The sequence below is a fragment of the Aedes aegypti genome, chromosome 2, assembly GCF_002204515.2.
Source record: "Aedes aegypti strain LVP_AGWG chromosome 2, AaegL5.0 Primary Assembly, whole genome shotgun sequence".
Classification (NCBI taxonomy): Eukaryota; Metazoa; Arthropoda; class Insecta; order Diptera; family Culicidae; genus Aedes; species Aedes aegypti.
The window spans coordinates 224,443,547-224,458,039 of NC_035108.1; the positions used below are offsets into that span (position 1 = coordinate 224,443,547).

Sequence of the window (14,493 nt, forward strand, 5' to 3'; positions counted from 1 at the left end):
AAATTCATGAGAGTTTATCTCTACTACATGTCATCTGACATAAGTCTTCCATGTTATAACCCTCCACGTGTACACTTCACCAATGACAGTTCCTCTGTTGAATACGATCTGTCCATGAAACAAGCTATTCATGGAATCCCAGATCAACTTCGATGCATAACGATTCCACGTATTTTTAACGCAAAGTACCAGAATGTCGATTCCTACAGGAGATATTTCACTGACGGGTCCCGCATCAATGGATCCACTGGCTTCGGTGTCTTCAATGAAAACTCTTCCGCCTTCCGAAAACTTCAGGAACCTTGCACGGTTTACGTTGCTGAGCTGGCAGCAATCAACTTCGCATTGGGGATGATCTCAAACATGCCCGCAGACCACTTCTTCATCTTTTCGGATAGCCTCAGTTCTATTGAGGCACTTCGATCGATGAAACATGTTAAGCATGCATCTTACTTTCTTACAAAAATAAGAGAGCAGATGTGTGCACTGGTCGAAAGATCATATAAGATTACCTTTGTATGGGTCCCCTCACATTGCTTAATTTATGGCAATGAGAAGGCGGACTCTCTCGCAAAGGTGGGCGCTGAGGAAGGTGAGATTTATGATAGACAAATTTCACACGATGAATTTTTTCATTTAGTACGTCAAAGTTCTCTTCACGGTTGGCAAAGCGATTGGCTAAATGACCAACTGGGACGGTGGTTACATTCCATAATTCCTAAAGTTTCCTTGCGAGCGTGGTGGAAAGGTTTGGATGTAGGTCGAGATTTCATTCGCGTGATGTCAAGACTTATGTCCAACCATTACTCGCTAGGTACACATTTGCACAGGATTAACCTCGCGCTGAGCAATGTTTGTAATAGGTGTGGTTATGGTTATGATGACATCGATCACGTAGTTTGGAAATGCCCGGATATGGACGCCTCCAGAGCGCAACTTTTGGATACCCTTGCGGCCCGAGGTAGACAACCCTATGTTCCTGTTAGAGATGTGTTGGGCACCCGAGATCTCATTTACATGGTCGCAATTTACGATTTTCTTCGCTTGTCCAGTATAAAAGTTTAATTCTCCTGTGTTCTCTTCTCCAGTTTTTTTTTTTCTGTGTTTTGTCCCCTGTATGTTGGATTGAGGATCCTGGCCATCCGGCAGACGAATACCGGCAAGAAATTAGTACCAACGCCACTACACGTTCATCGCGATACCACGATATACCTCCCGGATGTGCTGCAGAAAACCCTAAACCCAATCCTCACCATGTCCTTCCTTCCAAAAATTGTGACCATTAACCTCGAGTTGCCACGAGTACCCTGGCTCCATCCCATACTAATCTTAGTACAAAAAAGTGAATGATTTGTAAACAATACAAAAATGAATTTCGGCTCCGTAAAGCGTTAAACGCGATTGAGCCTCAAATAAATGAAATAGAAAAAAAAAGCAACTTAGGTTCACTGGAGAGGTGAAGAACGTACTACCAGCAAGTAGCCATGGTAATCAGACACAAAGACAAATGATTTTATATATTTATTAACTTGTTTAAGAATAAATTATAAAACTATAAACTTCGTAGAGAACGGACCTGGCGTAGAGATTACAATACACTCAAGCAACGAGGGTCTGGGATCGAATTGATAACTTCTTTATGAAGGGCCGAGATGAATGAATCCAGGGATAAAAATCTCGGTAATAAAGATAAAGCAAAAACCTTCGCTCTAGACAGCACGTCTAGAACTGTAAATCATTTTTGAAATGTCTCGTCTTAAATACAATACTACTCAAATCAACTTAATAAGATCTTAGCGTCTTAAATTACATAATTTTTTTCATAAATTATGTAAGATAAGATGCTAAGATCTCCATTTTTTTAATTTAATCTCACTACTATCATGGTCACTAATAAGCAAAAGAAAGGTTGAAGAATTATCAACATGCATTGTGCACCGAAAATATTATAAACATTTTAATCATCGTGCATTAACTGCAATACGATCGAATTCACTGTCATTTTTAAGGTAACTATTTCAAAGATGGTATAATATTGCAAACACAAAAACTCACATGTATTGAAGTACTCACATATGGCCTTCACTTAATTAGTCTACAGTCACATAGTTAACAAATGTCAGTGATGCACTATTAGCGTCTTAATAAGCAAGAAACTGGCTCACGACCAAAGGGGGAAACATACAGTGCTGAGAAAGAATGTGACGATGAAAACTTATAATTCCTTCGCTTTCTTAAGGAGAAGGGGAGAATGTGAAAGGAAGCATAATACGTATTCATATTATGAACTTACTGTCAGCCTTTCGCGTAGATTATTGGTAAGAACATAGAACCTAGCTTACCACTCATGTCAAGGTATGCATTCGTTTTAAATGTTCACGCCTCACAAGGCTTCGACAGAACGATGACATCAACATCTCGTCAGGAAGTCTTAAATCCTACTGAACGATCCATTTTTCTTCTGTAGTGATTCTCACAGTCAATGGTGGCGTTTTTATTGTTTATAGTAATGTTCAATATTATTTATAAGTCTATAACTATCTACAAAAGATTCCCAAACATCGCATGCTTTTGAGAATGAGTTGACATTGACGAAGGGAAAGAATGCTATAGATTTTATTTATTGCCCGAAACCTCGCGACATCGAAGTGTCGCTGCTTCTACTGCTCCAGCAACGGCATGTCGGAATGCTGCAAAAGAATGTTTTCAGTTAGGTCGAGGATTAACGAGAAATATAATAGGTTTTGTTTACCATTTTGCTCCAGAAACGCCAATCCTGCAGCAGTTGATCCGGCTGGGCTCGTTACATCATCTTTCAATTGTCCAGGATGACGACCAGTATCACGAACCAGTTGACCAGCGCCAAGAACAGTCTGCGCTGCTAAGCGATAAGCCAAATCCCTTGGTAGACCCATTCTTACGCCTCCATCGGCTAATGATTCTATCAGCACAAAAATGTATGCCGGTCCGCTACCGGAAAGTGCTGTCACGGGATCCATCATACTTTCCGCAACTTCTTCACAAGTACCGATAGCCTCGAAAAGCTTTTGCGTTACAGAACAATCATCTGGCGTAGCTGTCTTACCTCGAACATATACGGAAGCTCCACTGCGAACCAGTGCAGGGGTGTTTGGCATCACTCTAATTACACGAGCATTTGACGAAAGCGACTACATAAATTGATGTCAAGTACAAGCAAACTGATTTTAAATACACTTCAAATTACCTGCTCCAAATCTGCCAAAGTTACTCCCATAGCGATAGAAATGAAGAGTTTTCCATCACTTACAGATCGCACATTTTCCAATACAGTTGGAACTACTGTTGGTTTCACCGATACAAATATCACGTCTGAGCGCTTCACAACAGGAACGTTTTCTGTAAAAGTCTGAGCCCCAAACGATTTGAAAGCCTCAATGTTTGGCAAATCGGATGGATGGAAACTTGCGGTCATGTTTTCACATTTTGTTAAACCTGAAACAAAAAAAAAAGTTAATTGAGATTCAGTTGATTCATCCAACTTTTTATTTAGATACGTAACAAGTATCAGCATGATGATTTTTACTGCACGAGTCTTATATTGGGGCTTAGATAGCCAAAACGTATAGTAGCAAGACCAAGCTGAAAGTCACGGGTTTGAATCCCACCGGTCGAGTATCTTCTCGTAATGGATTTTTTTTTTGGACTTCTCAGGGGATAGCGCAGAAGTTTTCAGATCGTGCTCCCGGAGCACTTGATGCTCCGCCAATCCTTGGCAGGTGTACCACGACATTTTTTAAAAGTTCCAAAGATGCTCTTGAATATCTCACTGTTTTGCTTGAAAATACATTATTGAATTTTCAATAACACAAATCTAAATAACAAAAATACCGTTAATGCGTAAAATTTGATTGATCGGTAACTAGTTAGCTGTGACAAATCGATCAAATTTTCTACTCACAGATCGGCACAGATTAGCTAAGTTTAATACTTGTGTTCTTGAGAATAATTCTCAATTTTTCTGAAATTATTTTTTACAACACTAATTGTTTCTAAATGATCATTTAGCATGAATTTTGTCTTAATAAAATGCTAAATTAATTCTATGCAGCTGTCAGATATCGACGACAAACTGTTTTTTTATACTTATCATAGACATTGAGTTTTTTGTTAAAACTGTCCCAAGTAACCACGAAGCTATATATGCATACTCTATGTTTGCTCTATAGTGTGCTATCAGATTTTGTTTTAAAGTGACATAACCTTTAAGAGCTTTATAAAGCATAATTAAAGTAGGAAAGGGCCCCACAACAACCAAATTAATGCAAGACTTGGTAAAGCAGTTTTAATGCTAAAGCATTTATATTTGTATTTTTAGGGTTCATGATGTATATTAGCATAAAATATTGTATATTTAGGGCGTGCGTTGAAAATAAACCATACAATGAATCCATTAACTACCTTTCAATGGTTTTCTTTACCTGCTTGATTTTTTTTGTTGGAATCAGGATTCGAACCCACAACTAGGATGATGGTGTTCTGGATGCCTGGCGCGTTGATCTCCTGTGCTAAAGCTGCTGATGTAATAAGGTAGGATAAAAGTTCCTTATAAACGAAGCCACTGTGTGTGTTAACACCACTGTTCGCCCAGTTATTACGAATTGAAAGAATTATCTTCGACGATTGAACAACAGTGATTTCCTTTCTTCACCAAATGTAACATCAATAGAAAGAATTTGATTACCATTCTTTCTCAGAACTTAACCCTCAAAACAAAGCCCTAGCGCATTAAGAAGATTTCAGGGGAGAGAAATTGATCGACATTTCTTCTCGCTCCTCATGAATAAAAGAGTCTCATAGATAAAATATAACAATTCTGAATGAATACATATATCCTTAGATCATGAAATGGGGGTTCGAGATGAAAGAAAGTCATTACATTATTCTTTCGTACCCGAAAAACGTAATGAGCGAGTGCGAACGTGCTCGATCGTCTTACTTATTTATTACAGATTCGAGTGCGTTTAATGAGGTTATGTAATCTTGTATGACAGCATAACTGTATATCCACTCTAAACGCTTAGCATAATGCTATAATAAAATAATGCTACAAAGCATTTACAATGTTAATCAAATGGATCATTGCTTGACAGTTGTCGAATAAATGCATGATAACATTATTAATGCAAAAAATGTTGACTTTCGACCAAATTAATGCAATGATATAATGCTTGTGGTTACTTGGGGTGTTTTTTTATAAGTACGAACATAATTATTGATAATAATTTCGGGACTTAAGTACAATTGTGAGGTACTTTGAGCGATGAAAGGTTAATATCCAAATGGTTGAATCAAAAATGCCCATTTTGTCTCGCCTGTCTGTTTTACCCTCACAATTCTTAACTTCCAAATACATACCGTAAACTCTCCATAACTCGATATTGAAGGAGCCGTCGATTAGAGAGGTACAGCGGGATTCCGTTTTTGGCAACAAAGTCGAAATTTTCAGTTGCCAAAAACGGAACCGTGCCAAAATCGGAACCCATTTTTTTAATTTTATTTTTCTATTATTGATTTTAAAAACATCATGAGAATGTTATTACAGCATCCCTATGGAACCATATGACATCCAGACTTCGGAACGGTCCACTACGAAGCAGATTCCTGTAGGATTCGACTAAGCTATAAAACTATAGCCTCGTAATCTTAATTCTGACATACGTTCTACATACTTTGAATCGCTTATTATAAATGGCTTCAATGACTTTTTATAAGCTCAATGTACACTATCTATATAAGTGGGCCATGTGAAATCAATAATCGCATAAGTGACCTTTAATCAATAACTGGATATTTCCCTAAAACTGTTTAAGGATACAAAACAAAATGAAATGTGTTACTGTTTTTTTACGTCCTTGTGAGAAAAAAAGCAAAACCAAATTGTATGAGTTTTTTGATTAATGAATGTTAAAAATCAGTTTAAGTTTGAGGCCCTGGTGTAAAATCTGAAAAAAAAAATCGGTGAGTAAAGTATGGCTCCTATAACTTTTCTTTCTGACAAAATAAAGCATTTTATAATTAATAATTGACTGTAGTCAAAATGGCAGAAAAACAACTACAACATGATCAACAAATGCGACTCGTTATTTCTTAGAATACGCAAATAAGCTTCTCATCATTTTTATTTAAAATGAGCTTTGGTTGAATTTTAGAAGTTGAGCTCAAATTATACAAACCTACGGAGATTTACAGGACTCTGAAGCATATTGCTAGGAATCCACAGGATCCCTCCTATAATTCTCAGAATCTTGCGTAGTATACAGATAGGATTTGACGTCTTAAGATTCCACTGCGATATTGCTGGAAATTCTCCTATGAAAATTTTCAAAAGTTTATTATTCCCAGTCTACCCTAATACTCTCCAAATTTCACTTTTAAAATCCCCAACATTTTGTCAGAAATACTCAAAATACCACTAGAGATCTACAGTATTTCGCTAGGAATTAACAGGATGCCCTAGCAGTTTTAATAGTTTTATCAGAGTTTGATTACGGGAGTTCATTCAGATTGTTGTTTTTTGCCATGGACCAAATGACTTGTGGCTGCATCTTGTGGCTGAGTCTTAATCAATAAGACTCACAAAAATCTCCCACTCCTAAGTGAATGAAGAGAAATGATCAAGTAGTGATTTGCGTTTTTAGTCCTTTTTCTATGCTGCATATAATAAACATTGGTTTCACTCGAAAAAAAGAATCATAATTGAACTCCGATCCTCAAGATCGGTAGTCGAGAAGCTTGACCTCGGGGCTATATCACATATGTAATTGCTTGGCATTAAATGCGAATGTTGTTTGAAACACGACTGCGTTGATGACATTTGATAGCTGTTTTCTTCTATCATCATCCATCATTGAAAAAGCAAAGCTACTATGTTCAATTTTGTAACATGTCAGCAATTGCGCCATTTGGCAGCAGCTCTAAATGCAGGGGAATGAGGAATATCGTATTTCCGATGATTTTATACAATTTATCTGTAGCTCGGATACAAAAATGATGTACTATAATAATGTTCAGAAATGACAAAAGAATGATACTACGGTTGAACTTTTATGATAAGGCATGAGGTTAAGAATCTCGTGTAGAACAAAAACTGTAGAGAAATGTATGTTTTACAGGTACTTTAATGAAAAGAAATCAATTTTATGAGGTCAAAACTATCTCTAATCGGCATACAGTGTTCTCAAAAGTTGTAAAGTACTAATAATACGTTCAACTAGTGGTATTTATTTTGATTTTCATTTTTCCAAATTCTCGTTAGAATTTTTTGAATGTAAAAAATAGCCAAAAAACAAAAATTCGACTTGAGGCACCTCCTAATCTTCTCCAAATTGGATGAAAATTTGTCTGGTAGTTTGTTTTAGTATTGCAACTAGGACTAAGGGGTGACTGGTTGAATCCCAGACATTTTGATTTTTGTGAAACTGTCTAATATACATTCTCAGGATCCCGCAAGAAACCCTCAGTGTCCACTAGTAATCTCCAGACATCCTCCAGAATCTGTTGAAATCTCTGAGATGCCCCCTAAAGCCATGAATCCCTTGAGCATTCTTCAGGGTATAGTAAGAAAACTCATAGATCCAGCTAGAAAGGAACATTATGATAATTTTGTGTGACCCGTATCTTTGATTACAAATTTTATATAGAATGTCGTCTAAAGAAAACAGCGTCTTACAGAATCTCTAACATAATAAATTGCGATAGTAAACTGTATACTTACTTACGCAATTTACTTTATTAAATTCTTCAAAAGTTAAAAAACGCGACTTTTTAATTCATTTGTTTTCATTACTGCGGTGTGTTTTTTCATACGCTATGTATGTAATTCTATGAAAATAAGGACAGTGAGCTGAAAAAGTGTGACAAAATTGATTGAAACTCTGTGTGAGTCATACTCTTGTGTCAGTGCTTGTACTTTGTTAAAACGAGCAGTTTCCAAATCTGAAGAAAAGTGGTTATTATTAAGTGTACTACCTTCTGGCAGACTCAAGTGGGCTGGTTACACAGTATGAATACCTGAAAAAATATGTTGGTTTCTAGTTGAGATACTGGTGTAGTTTAGTGAACCTATGAAACATTGCAAATGCATGACCAATTGCCATTCCGAAGTAAATTAGCGCGTATGTGAGCCCGTAATACAGTTGGTGGGATTTGAGTATATCGAGAATAATGGAACTTTACAATGTAGTCGGTGTGTAGCTGACCTGCTGTTTAAATGACTCAAACAAAAGACACGATAATACTTACAAAAATTTACATTTATAAGTGGTTTTCAAAAATGTTGCCAAAAACGGATCCATTTTGTTGCCAAAATCGGGGGGTGCCAAAAACGGAGCATGCCAAAAATGGAGCATGCCAAAAACGGAATCCTACTGTATTGAGTTACAGAACGCAAAACCAGCGCAAATGCGATCCAAGGGACCATCGGGGTAGTCATGAAAACCATTTTTTACTTCTCTCTAATTTTTCCCTAACTCGATATCGAGATACGGAATATAGAGTAAGGGAGAGTTGACTGTACAGCCACTTTTCAAGCTGTTGCTGCATTTAACTAATGCGTACAAAGCACTCACCCGCCGAAATGAATCCTTTGGCCATCGCTTGTGCCATTTTTCCACCGCCGAGAAAACCGATTTTGAGCATGTTACTCATGCTTAATTCGTATTTAATCTATATAGTTTATCCTGATAATAACTTGTTCTTATAACTGCACAAAAAAGCTGTTGTTTCTTCAGAATAAAATAACGTTCGTTGTGTACTTTCGTTCGACTTCGACTGCTGATGAATAATATTCCAGCACACATGCAATCAACAGCTGTGCTATATGCAGCATATTATAAGTAAACAATTTCCGTTAGTTTGTAACAGTACTGATAAGGAACCGTAGATAATCTTGAAGGTCTTTTCTAGTGGCTCTCTGAATGATCTTGTCTGAAAACGATTGTCTTTATGGGTATTGGTGTCTATAAAAGCATAACTGTCTCATTTGAACAAAGTAGACATTGAGAAAATAGAAATCAATGTTTGAAGTTTGTCCTCTCATACAAATGTTCATAATTTTCTAGCACATTTATGCATGCATATTCATTTCATAACTCATTTTGCTTCTATTTTCCATCAAATATATGAACTTAAAACACAATTTACGTTGTACAATTTGGGTTGAGATTGAAAGTTTATATAGAGACTGTTATACCTTTATTGTTCAACATGAGACTGAACCAACTTCATATATTTCTACAACATTTTCAAACAAAATGTGTTATTTTTCGCATGCGCAGTGAAGTATATACCGTGTACCCGGACGTTTTCAATCCCGGGAACCGATCTTAACTCACCCAAAAATACCGTTGAAAAGGCAAGCCTCCGATTTTCGTCTGGCAATTCGAAGCAGCACGGAAATGGAACATTAAACTTGAATGTTTCGATGAAAAAAGGTGTTTTTTTTTCCAAAATCCACATGGGGCATTTATGCTTTTATGGGCAATGCAGTTGTTGTAAACATGATTATGTGATACCAATCGACAAGAACTGTATTTCCATCCTTCACAGTCACCATCGTTGGCCAAGTTCTGCTCTTTGGTTCCAGCAGCTATGAAAGAATACTGGAATACAGTCAACTCTCCCTTACTCGATATTTCGTATCTCGATATCGAGTTATAGAATCATAGTAAAATATGGCTTTCGATGGTCTTTTGGATCGCATCTGAACTTGTTTTGTGCTGTATAACTCGATGGTCGCTCCAATATCGAGTAATGGAGAGTTAATTGTATATAGATTCCTCATACAGTATTGCCCAAAGGAAATCCTGATCATATAGCTTTTTAACCATCCCACTAACAAATTTTCTAGCTTGATTCGGTGTTGCTGCTAGTACAAAGCCCCTATTTTTCTAGTATTTTTCTGGGACTAAATTAAAGGCGAAATAAGGATGGGACTAGAGCTTCGTTACATGGTCAAATATCAGTAGTACCGATTTTGTTCCTCAGAAATTAAGTCGATTATGTTTGCTAAGGGGCGTGCCTTCGCTGAGATGCAAGTCCCTATGAAGGGTGTAAATAGCGGGACCTCTTCATCACATTCGGTTTTTATCAATCTCTGACAATATCAATGGAAATGTAGTAATGAGACATGCACTATACACGAAAGATACGGGTAATGTCACAATAGATCTAAACAATGGTTGCAGTGGCGCATCTGAACAGAAAACAAGTTTGAAGATCTCAAAAGTGTACTTCGTAGATTGCATGCTACACTCCAGCTGCATCTGTTGGTTCCTGGTAGCAACTATTAATTGAACGGTAATAAATACTTATGCAATTTGTTGAATATTACGCCTAAAACTGCTTTTTCAGTTTTGACATTTTTTTCGAGCCTCTTAAGCCAGCCTCTTTTGCATGCCTTTTACCAATATTTTCTTTTGCTGCCATATAAAGAGTTTATTGTTGGAAATACATAATATAAACCAGTTTTTGCAATATACCATCCAATAACGTACCTATCTAATAACGCTGCTTGAGTTTCAAACAACCCTTGAAACATCTTCCATCTAAAAAACGGTAGTTTCATGGCTTCATGTTCTAGTACAACCATTCCCATAAGTAATTAACCAGATGTGTGTGGCAAGTGTGCTATTACTCATAAACAGTGCCAACTTCCTGCTACCTTTTAGGCGACTCGGTTATAATAATACCTATACTAGAAAGCAACCAAACAGAGCAGCATTATCAGCAGGTGCTAGGGAAAGATTCTACACTGCCGCAAATCAAAGCAACTTTTACATTTATTCCGCTTAATTTTGTTTATAATGTACCACATAAGGTTAATATAAAACTGAAATATGTGTTTTTGGCCACATGTTTTTAATGTGAGTGCTCAGTAGCAAATGAAAAAGGGTGGCAATGTGTTGTGCTGATTTAGAGATATTGCACCCGTGAGTTAAAGTTCAATAAAGTAAGCCTGATGCTGCTCATCGACTACCACATGTGTGACAATTTTTTGATTTCCAAGTGGGTTTTAAGATACGCCAAATGTTTCGGAGAAAAGCCTAACGATAAACGAAAAAGAAAACCAGTAAAAATTGGTTATGAACCACACCACTCATTAAGACATTACATGTAAACATAAGTGTTGCTATGCTTGTTTGCCTTTCAGCCGCCCAGATGGGATCGTCTTTCAAGAGATGAGATTGCACAACCGATGCATAATGCTCTAACCTTTTCATGTAAAACACTGATAATTTCCTGGCGCTATGCATAGATTTTTTCCATGTGCGCAGAATTTATGACCTGAATTGTATCCTCCCCCTAGTTTCTGCCACGCTCAAGCATATGTTTACAAACAATACTTGACTAGTGCTCGCGTTCCGCTTGGCTTCTTTTTTTTTCTCTCGGGTCACACTGATTGGTTTTCTTGGAATTCATTTACAAATGATTTGTTGAGTATCTGCAGCTAGTCAAAAGGCTCTGCATGTTTTTGTGCTTGGAAAATGACACTTTTAAGTGTAGGTAGCTAAGAGTAGAATGTCTAAATTCTCATGTTGCACTGGAACACCACTTATCCTCCGTTAAAAATTTGAGCGTTGTTCACTCATTTCAAGTGCCAAAATATACAAAGTAAAATGCATTTGAAAAATAATGAAACGTTATCCATCCAAACAGTTTCAAGAACTTTGTAAAACGTCAGAACAAAGACCAGGTATTTTTAATCGAAGATTGTAAAAAAGGAAAGTTTATCTTCTGAGTTTCTTTATAATTGGGTCCTAAAATTTTTAATGAAATCTTGTTTTTATTTAATAACACGAAAGAGCATGTGTAACTATTTTAGCAATTTTCCCCGCTCAAATATCGGCTATATCATGTTTAAAATTTCATTTAAAAATTGGGTCCATAAATGAACCTTGACACTTTGGATCATGTTTGACGTTCGCTTAGGCGACAAAAACACCACAGGGGTTTTAGTTTGAACACGGGTTGTTCCTAACTGACATTTCGGAAGGGACACGGAAAACAAAATTCACCCAAAAATATGTGTTTAAGCCAAAGGGTGTGACAAAATTTAAAAAAATACATTAAAAAAATTTTTTTTTTACTTGAGCCAACGGAAAACATTAGAAAATTGAGTAAACATGTGTTTTTGACCTAAACTTAAGCGTTTGGCACTAAAATTGGGACAGGGCTTTAGGACCCTATTCGAATAAATTTGTAGTCATCTAAATTGTCTTTTAGTGCTTATTATCCAATATGATCACTTTTATCTTTCAAACAAACAAAGATTTGGGAAAATTAATAAAAATTCTTGCATTGCATCGAAACGAAAATTAAAAGGATGAATTTCAGTACCAACTTTTACAATTTTGAAACGTGACCTCCAATACCGGACACAATCTTGAAGGGTCTTGAAGTGGATACCGTTGAATGATTATACTTCAATAGTAGTGATGAACAATAATATAGGTTATTTGAGTTTAGTTTTGCTTGCAAGGCGCTCATCAGAACATGCTTCGATATATGCATGAAAAAACCATTTTACAATACATGTTTTAATTATGAATCGTGGTTTACGGCCAACCAGCCGAGTGGAAGTTTAACAACTACCGAAAAGCTAAACATTACATATAATTTGCAATTGGATTAGATGGACAAATTGATGTGAAGATTTGCGAAAAAGTTACACGTCTTCTCAGTGAGAATCGAACTCACGACTCCCCGATCTCTAGTTGGGGCGCGTTAACCACTACGCCATGAGAGGACTCATGAACGCAGAAGTTAACCTGAATTCGATTTCAGCTCAATAATCACGTGGTCCTCTTTCGCAAAGTGCACCTCTTTCGGAAGAATTAGATGCCCATCCAAACACAACGCTTTCTATATATATCCAATGCCTAGCCCGAGAGCGCATTGTTTTTTAGATATAGGAATAGCACACTACACTAGCCAGCAACTGCGCTGGCTGAGGTTTCTATTGTGTGGGCTTCCAATGGGTCGCGACGTTCTCAAACGACCGGTTACGGAACATGAGTCCGTTGCTCGATAAATACATGTTTTAATTATGAATCGTGGTTTACGGCCAACCAGCCGAGTGGAAGTTTAACAACTACCGAAAAGCTAAACATTACATATAATTTGCAATTGGATTAGATGGACAAATTGATGTGAAGATTTGCGAAAAAGTTACACGTCTTCTCAGTGAGAATCGAACTCACGACTCCCCGATCTCTAGTTGGGGCGCGTTAACCACTACGCCATGAGAGGACTCATGAACGCAGAAGTTAACCTGAATTCGATTTCAGCTCAATAATCACGTGGTCCTCTTTCGCAAAGTGCACCTCTTTCGGAAGAATTAGATGCCCATCCAAACACAACGCTTTCTATATATATCCAATGCCTAGCCCGAGAGCGCATTGTTTTTTAGATATAGGAATAGCACACTACACTAGCCAGCAACTGCGCTGGCTGAGGTTTCTATTGTGTGGGCTTCCAATGGGTCGCGACGTTCTCAAACGACCGGTTACGGAACATGAGTCCGTTGCTCGATAAATACATGTTTTAATTATGAATCGTGGTTTACGGCCAACCAGCCGAGTGGAAGTTTAACAACTACCGAAAAGCTAAACATTACATATAATTTGCAATTGGATTAGATGGACAAATTGATGTGAAGATTTGCGAAAAAGTTACACGTCTTCTCAGTGAGAATCGAACTCACGACTCCCCGATCTCTAGTTGGGGCGCGTTAACCACTACGCCATGAGAGGACTCATGAACGCAGAAGTTAACCTGAATTCGATTTCAGCTCAATAATCACGTGGTCCTCTTTCGCAAAGTGCACCTCTTTCGGAAGAATTAGATGCCCATCCAAACACAACGCTTTCTATATATATCCAATGCCTAGCCCGAGAGCGCATTGTTTTTTAGATATAGGAATAGCACACTACACTAGCCAGCAACTGCGCTGGCTGAGGTTTCTATTGTGTGGGCTTCCAATGGGTCGCGACGTTCTCAAACGACCGGTTACGGAACATGAGTCCGTTGCTCGATAAATACATGTTTTAATTATGAATCGTGGTTTACGGCCAACCAGCCGAGTGGAAGTTTAACAACTACCGAAAAGCTAAACATTACATATAATTTGCAATTGGATTAGATGGACAAATTGATGTGAAGATTTGCGAAAAAGTTACACGTCTTCTCAGTGAGAATCGAACTCACGACTCCCCGATCTCTAGTTGGGGCGCGTTAACCACTACGCCATGAGAGGACTCATGAACGCAGAAGTTAACCTGAATTCGATTTCAGCTCAATAATCACGTGGTCCTCTTTCGCAAAGTGCACCTCTTTCGGAAGAATTAGATGCCCATCCAAACACAACGCTTTCTATATATATCCAATGCCTAGCCCGAGAGCGCATTGTTTTTTAGATATAGGAATAGCACACTACACTAGCCAGCAACTGCG

General features: G+C 37.5%; 2 protein-coding genes across 4 annotated transcripts in view; one reads left to right on the forward strand and one right to left on the reverse strand.

Annotated features, from left to right (window-relative positions):
- The window catches only part of LOC5572905 (ankyrin repeat domain-containing protein SOWAHA), a 408,139-nt gene that overhangs the window by 109,146 nt on the left and 284,500 nt on the right, over positions 1 to 14,493 (forward strand). The gene's annotated exons all lie outside the window — the stretch shown is intronic.
- On the reverse strand, positions 2,099 to 8,813 carry LOC5568681 (pyrroline-5-carboxylate reductase). Its single transcript, XM_001658034.2, has 4 exons — positions 8,610 to 8,813; positions 3,227 to 3,474; positions 2,753 to 3,170; positions 2,099 to 2,690 (listed from the first exon to the last, which is right to left on the reverse strand). The coding sequence occupies exons 1-4, from the start codon at positions 8,686 to 8,688 to the stop codon at positions 2,617 to 2,619; spliced, it is 819 nt and encodes a 272-aa protein (XP_001658084.2). The 5' UTR covers positions 8,689 to 8,813; the 3' UTR covers positions 2,099 to 2,616.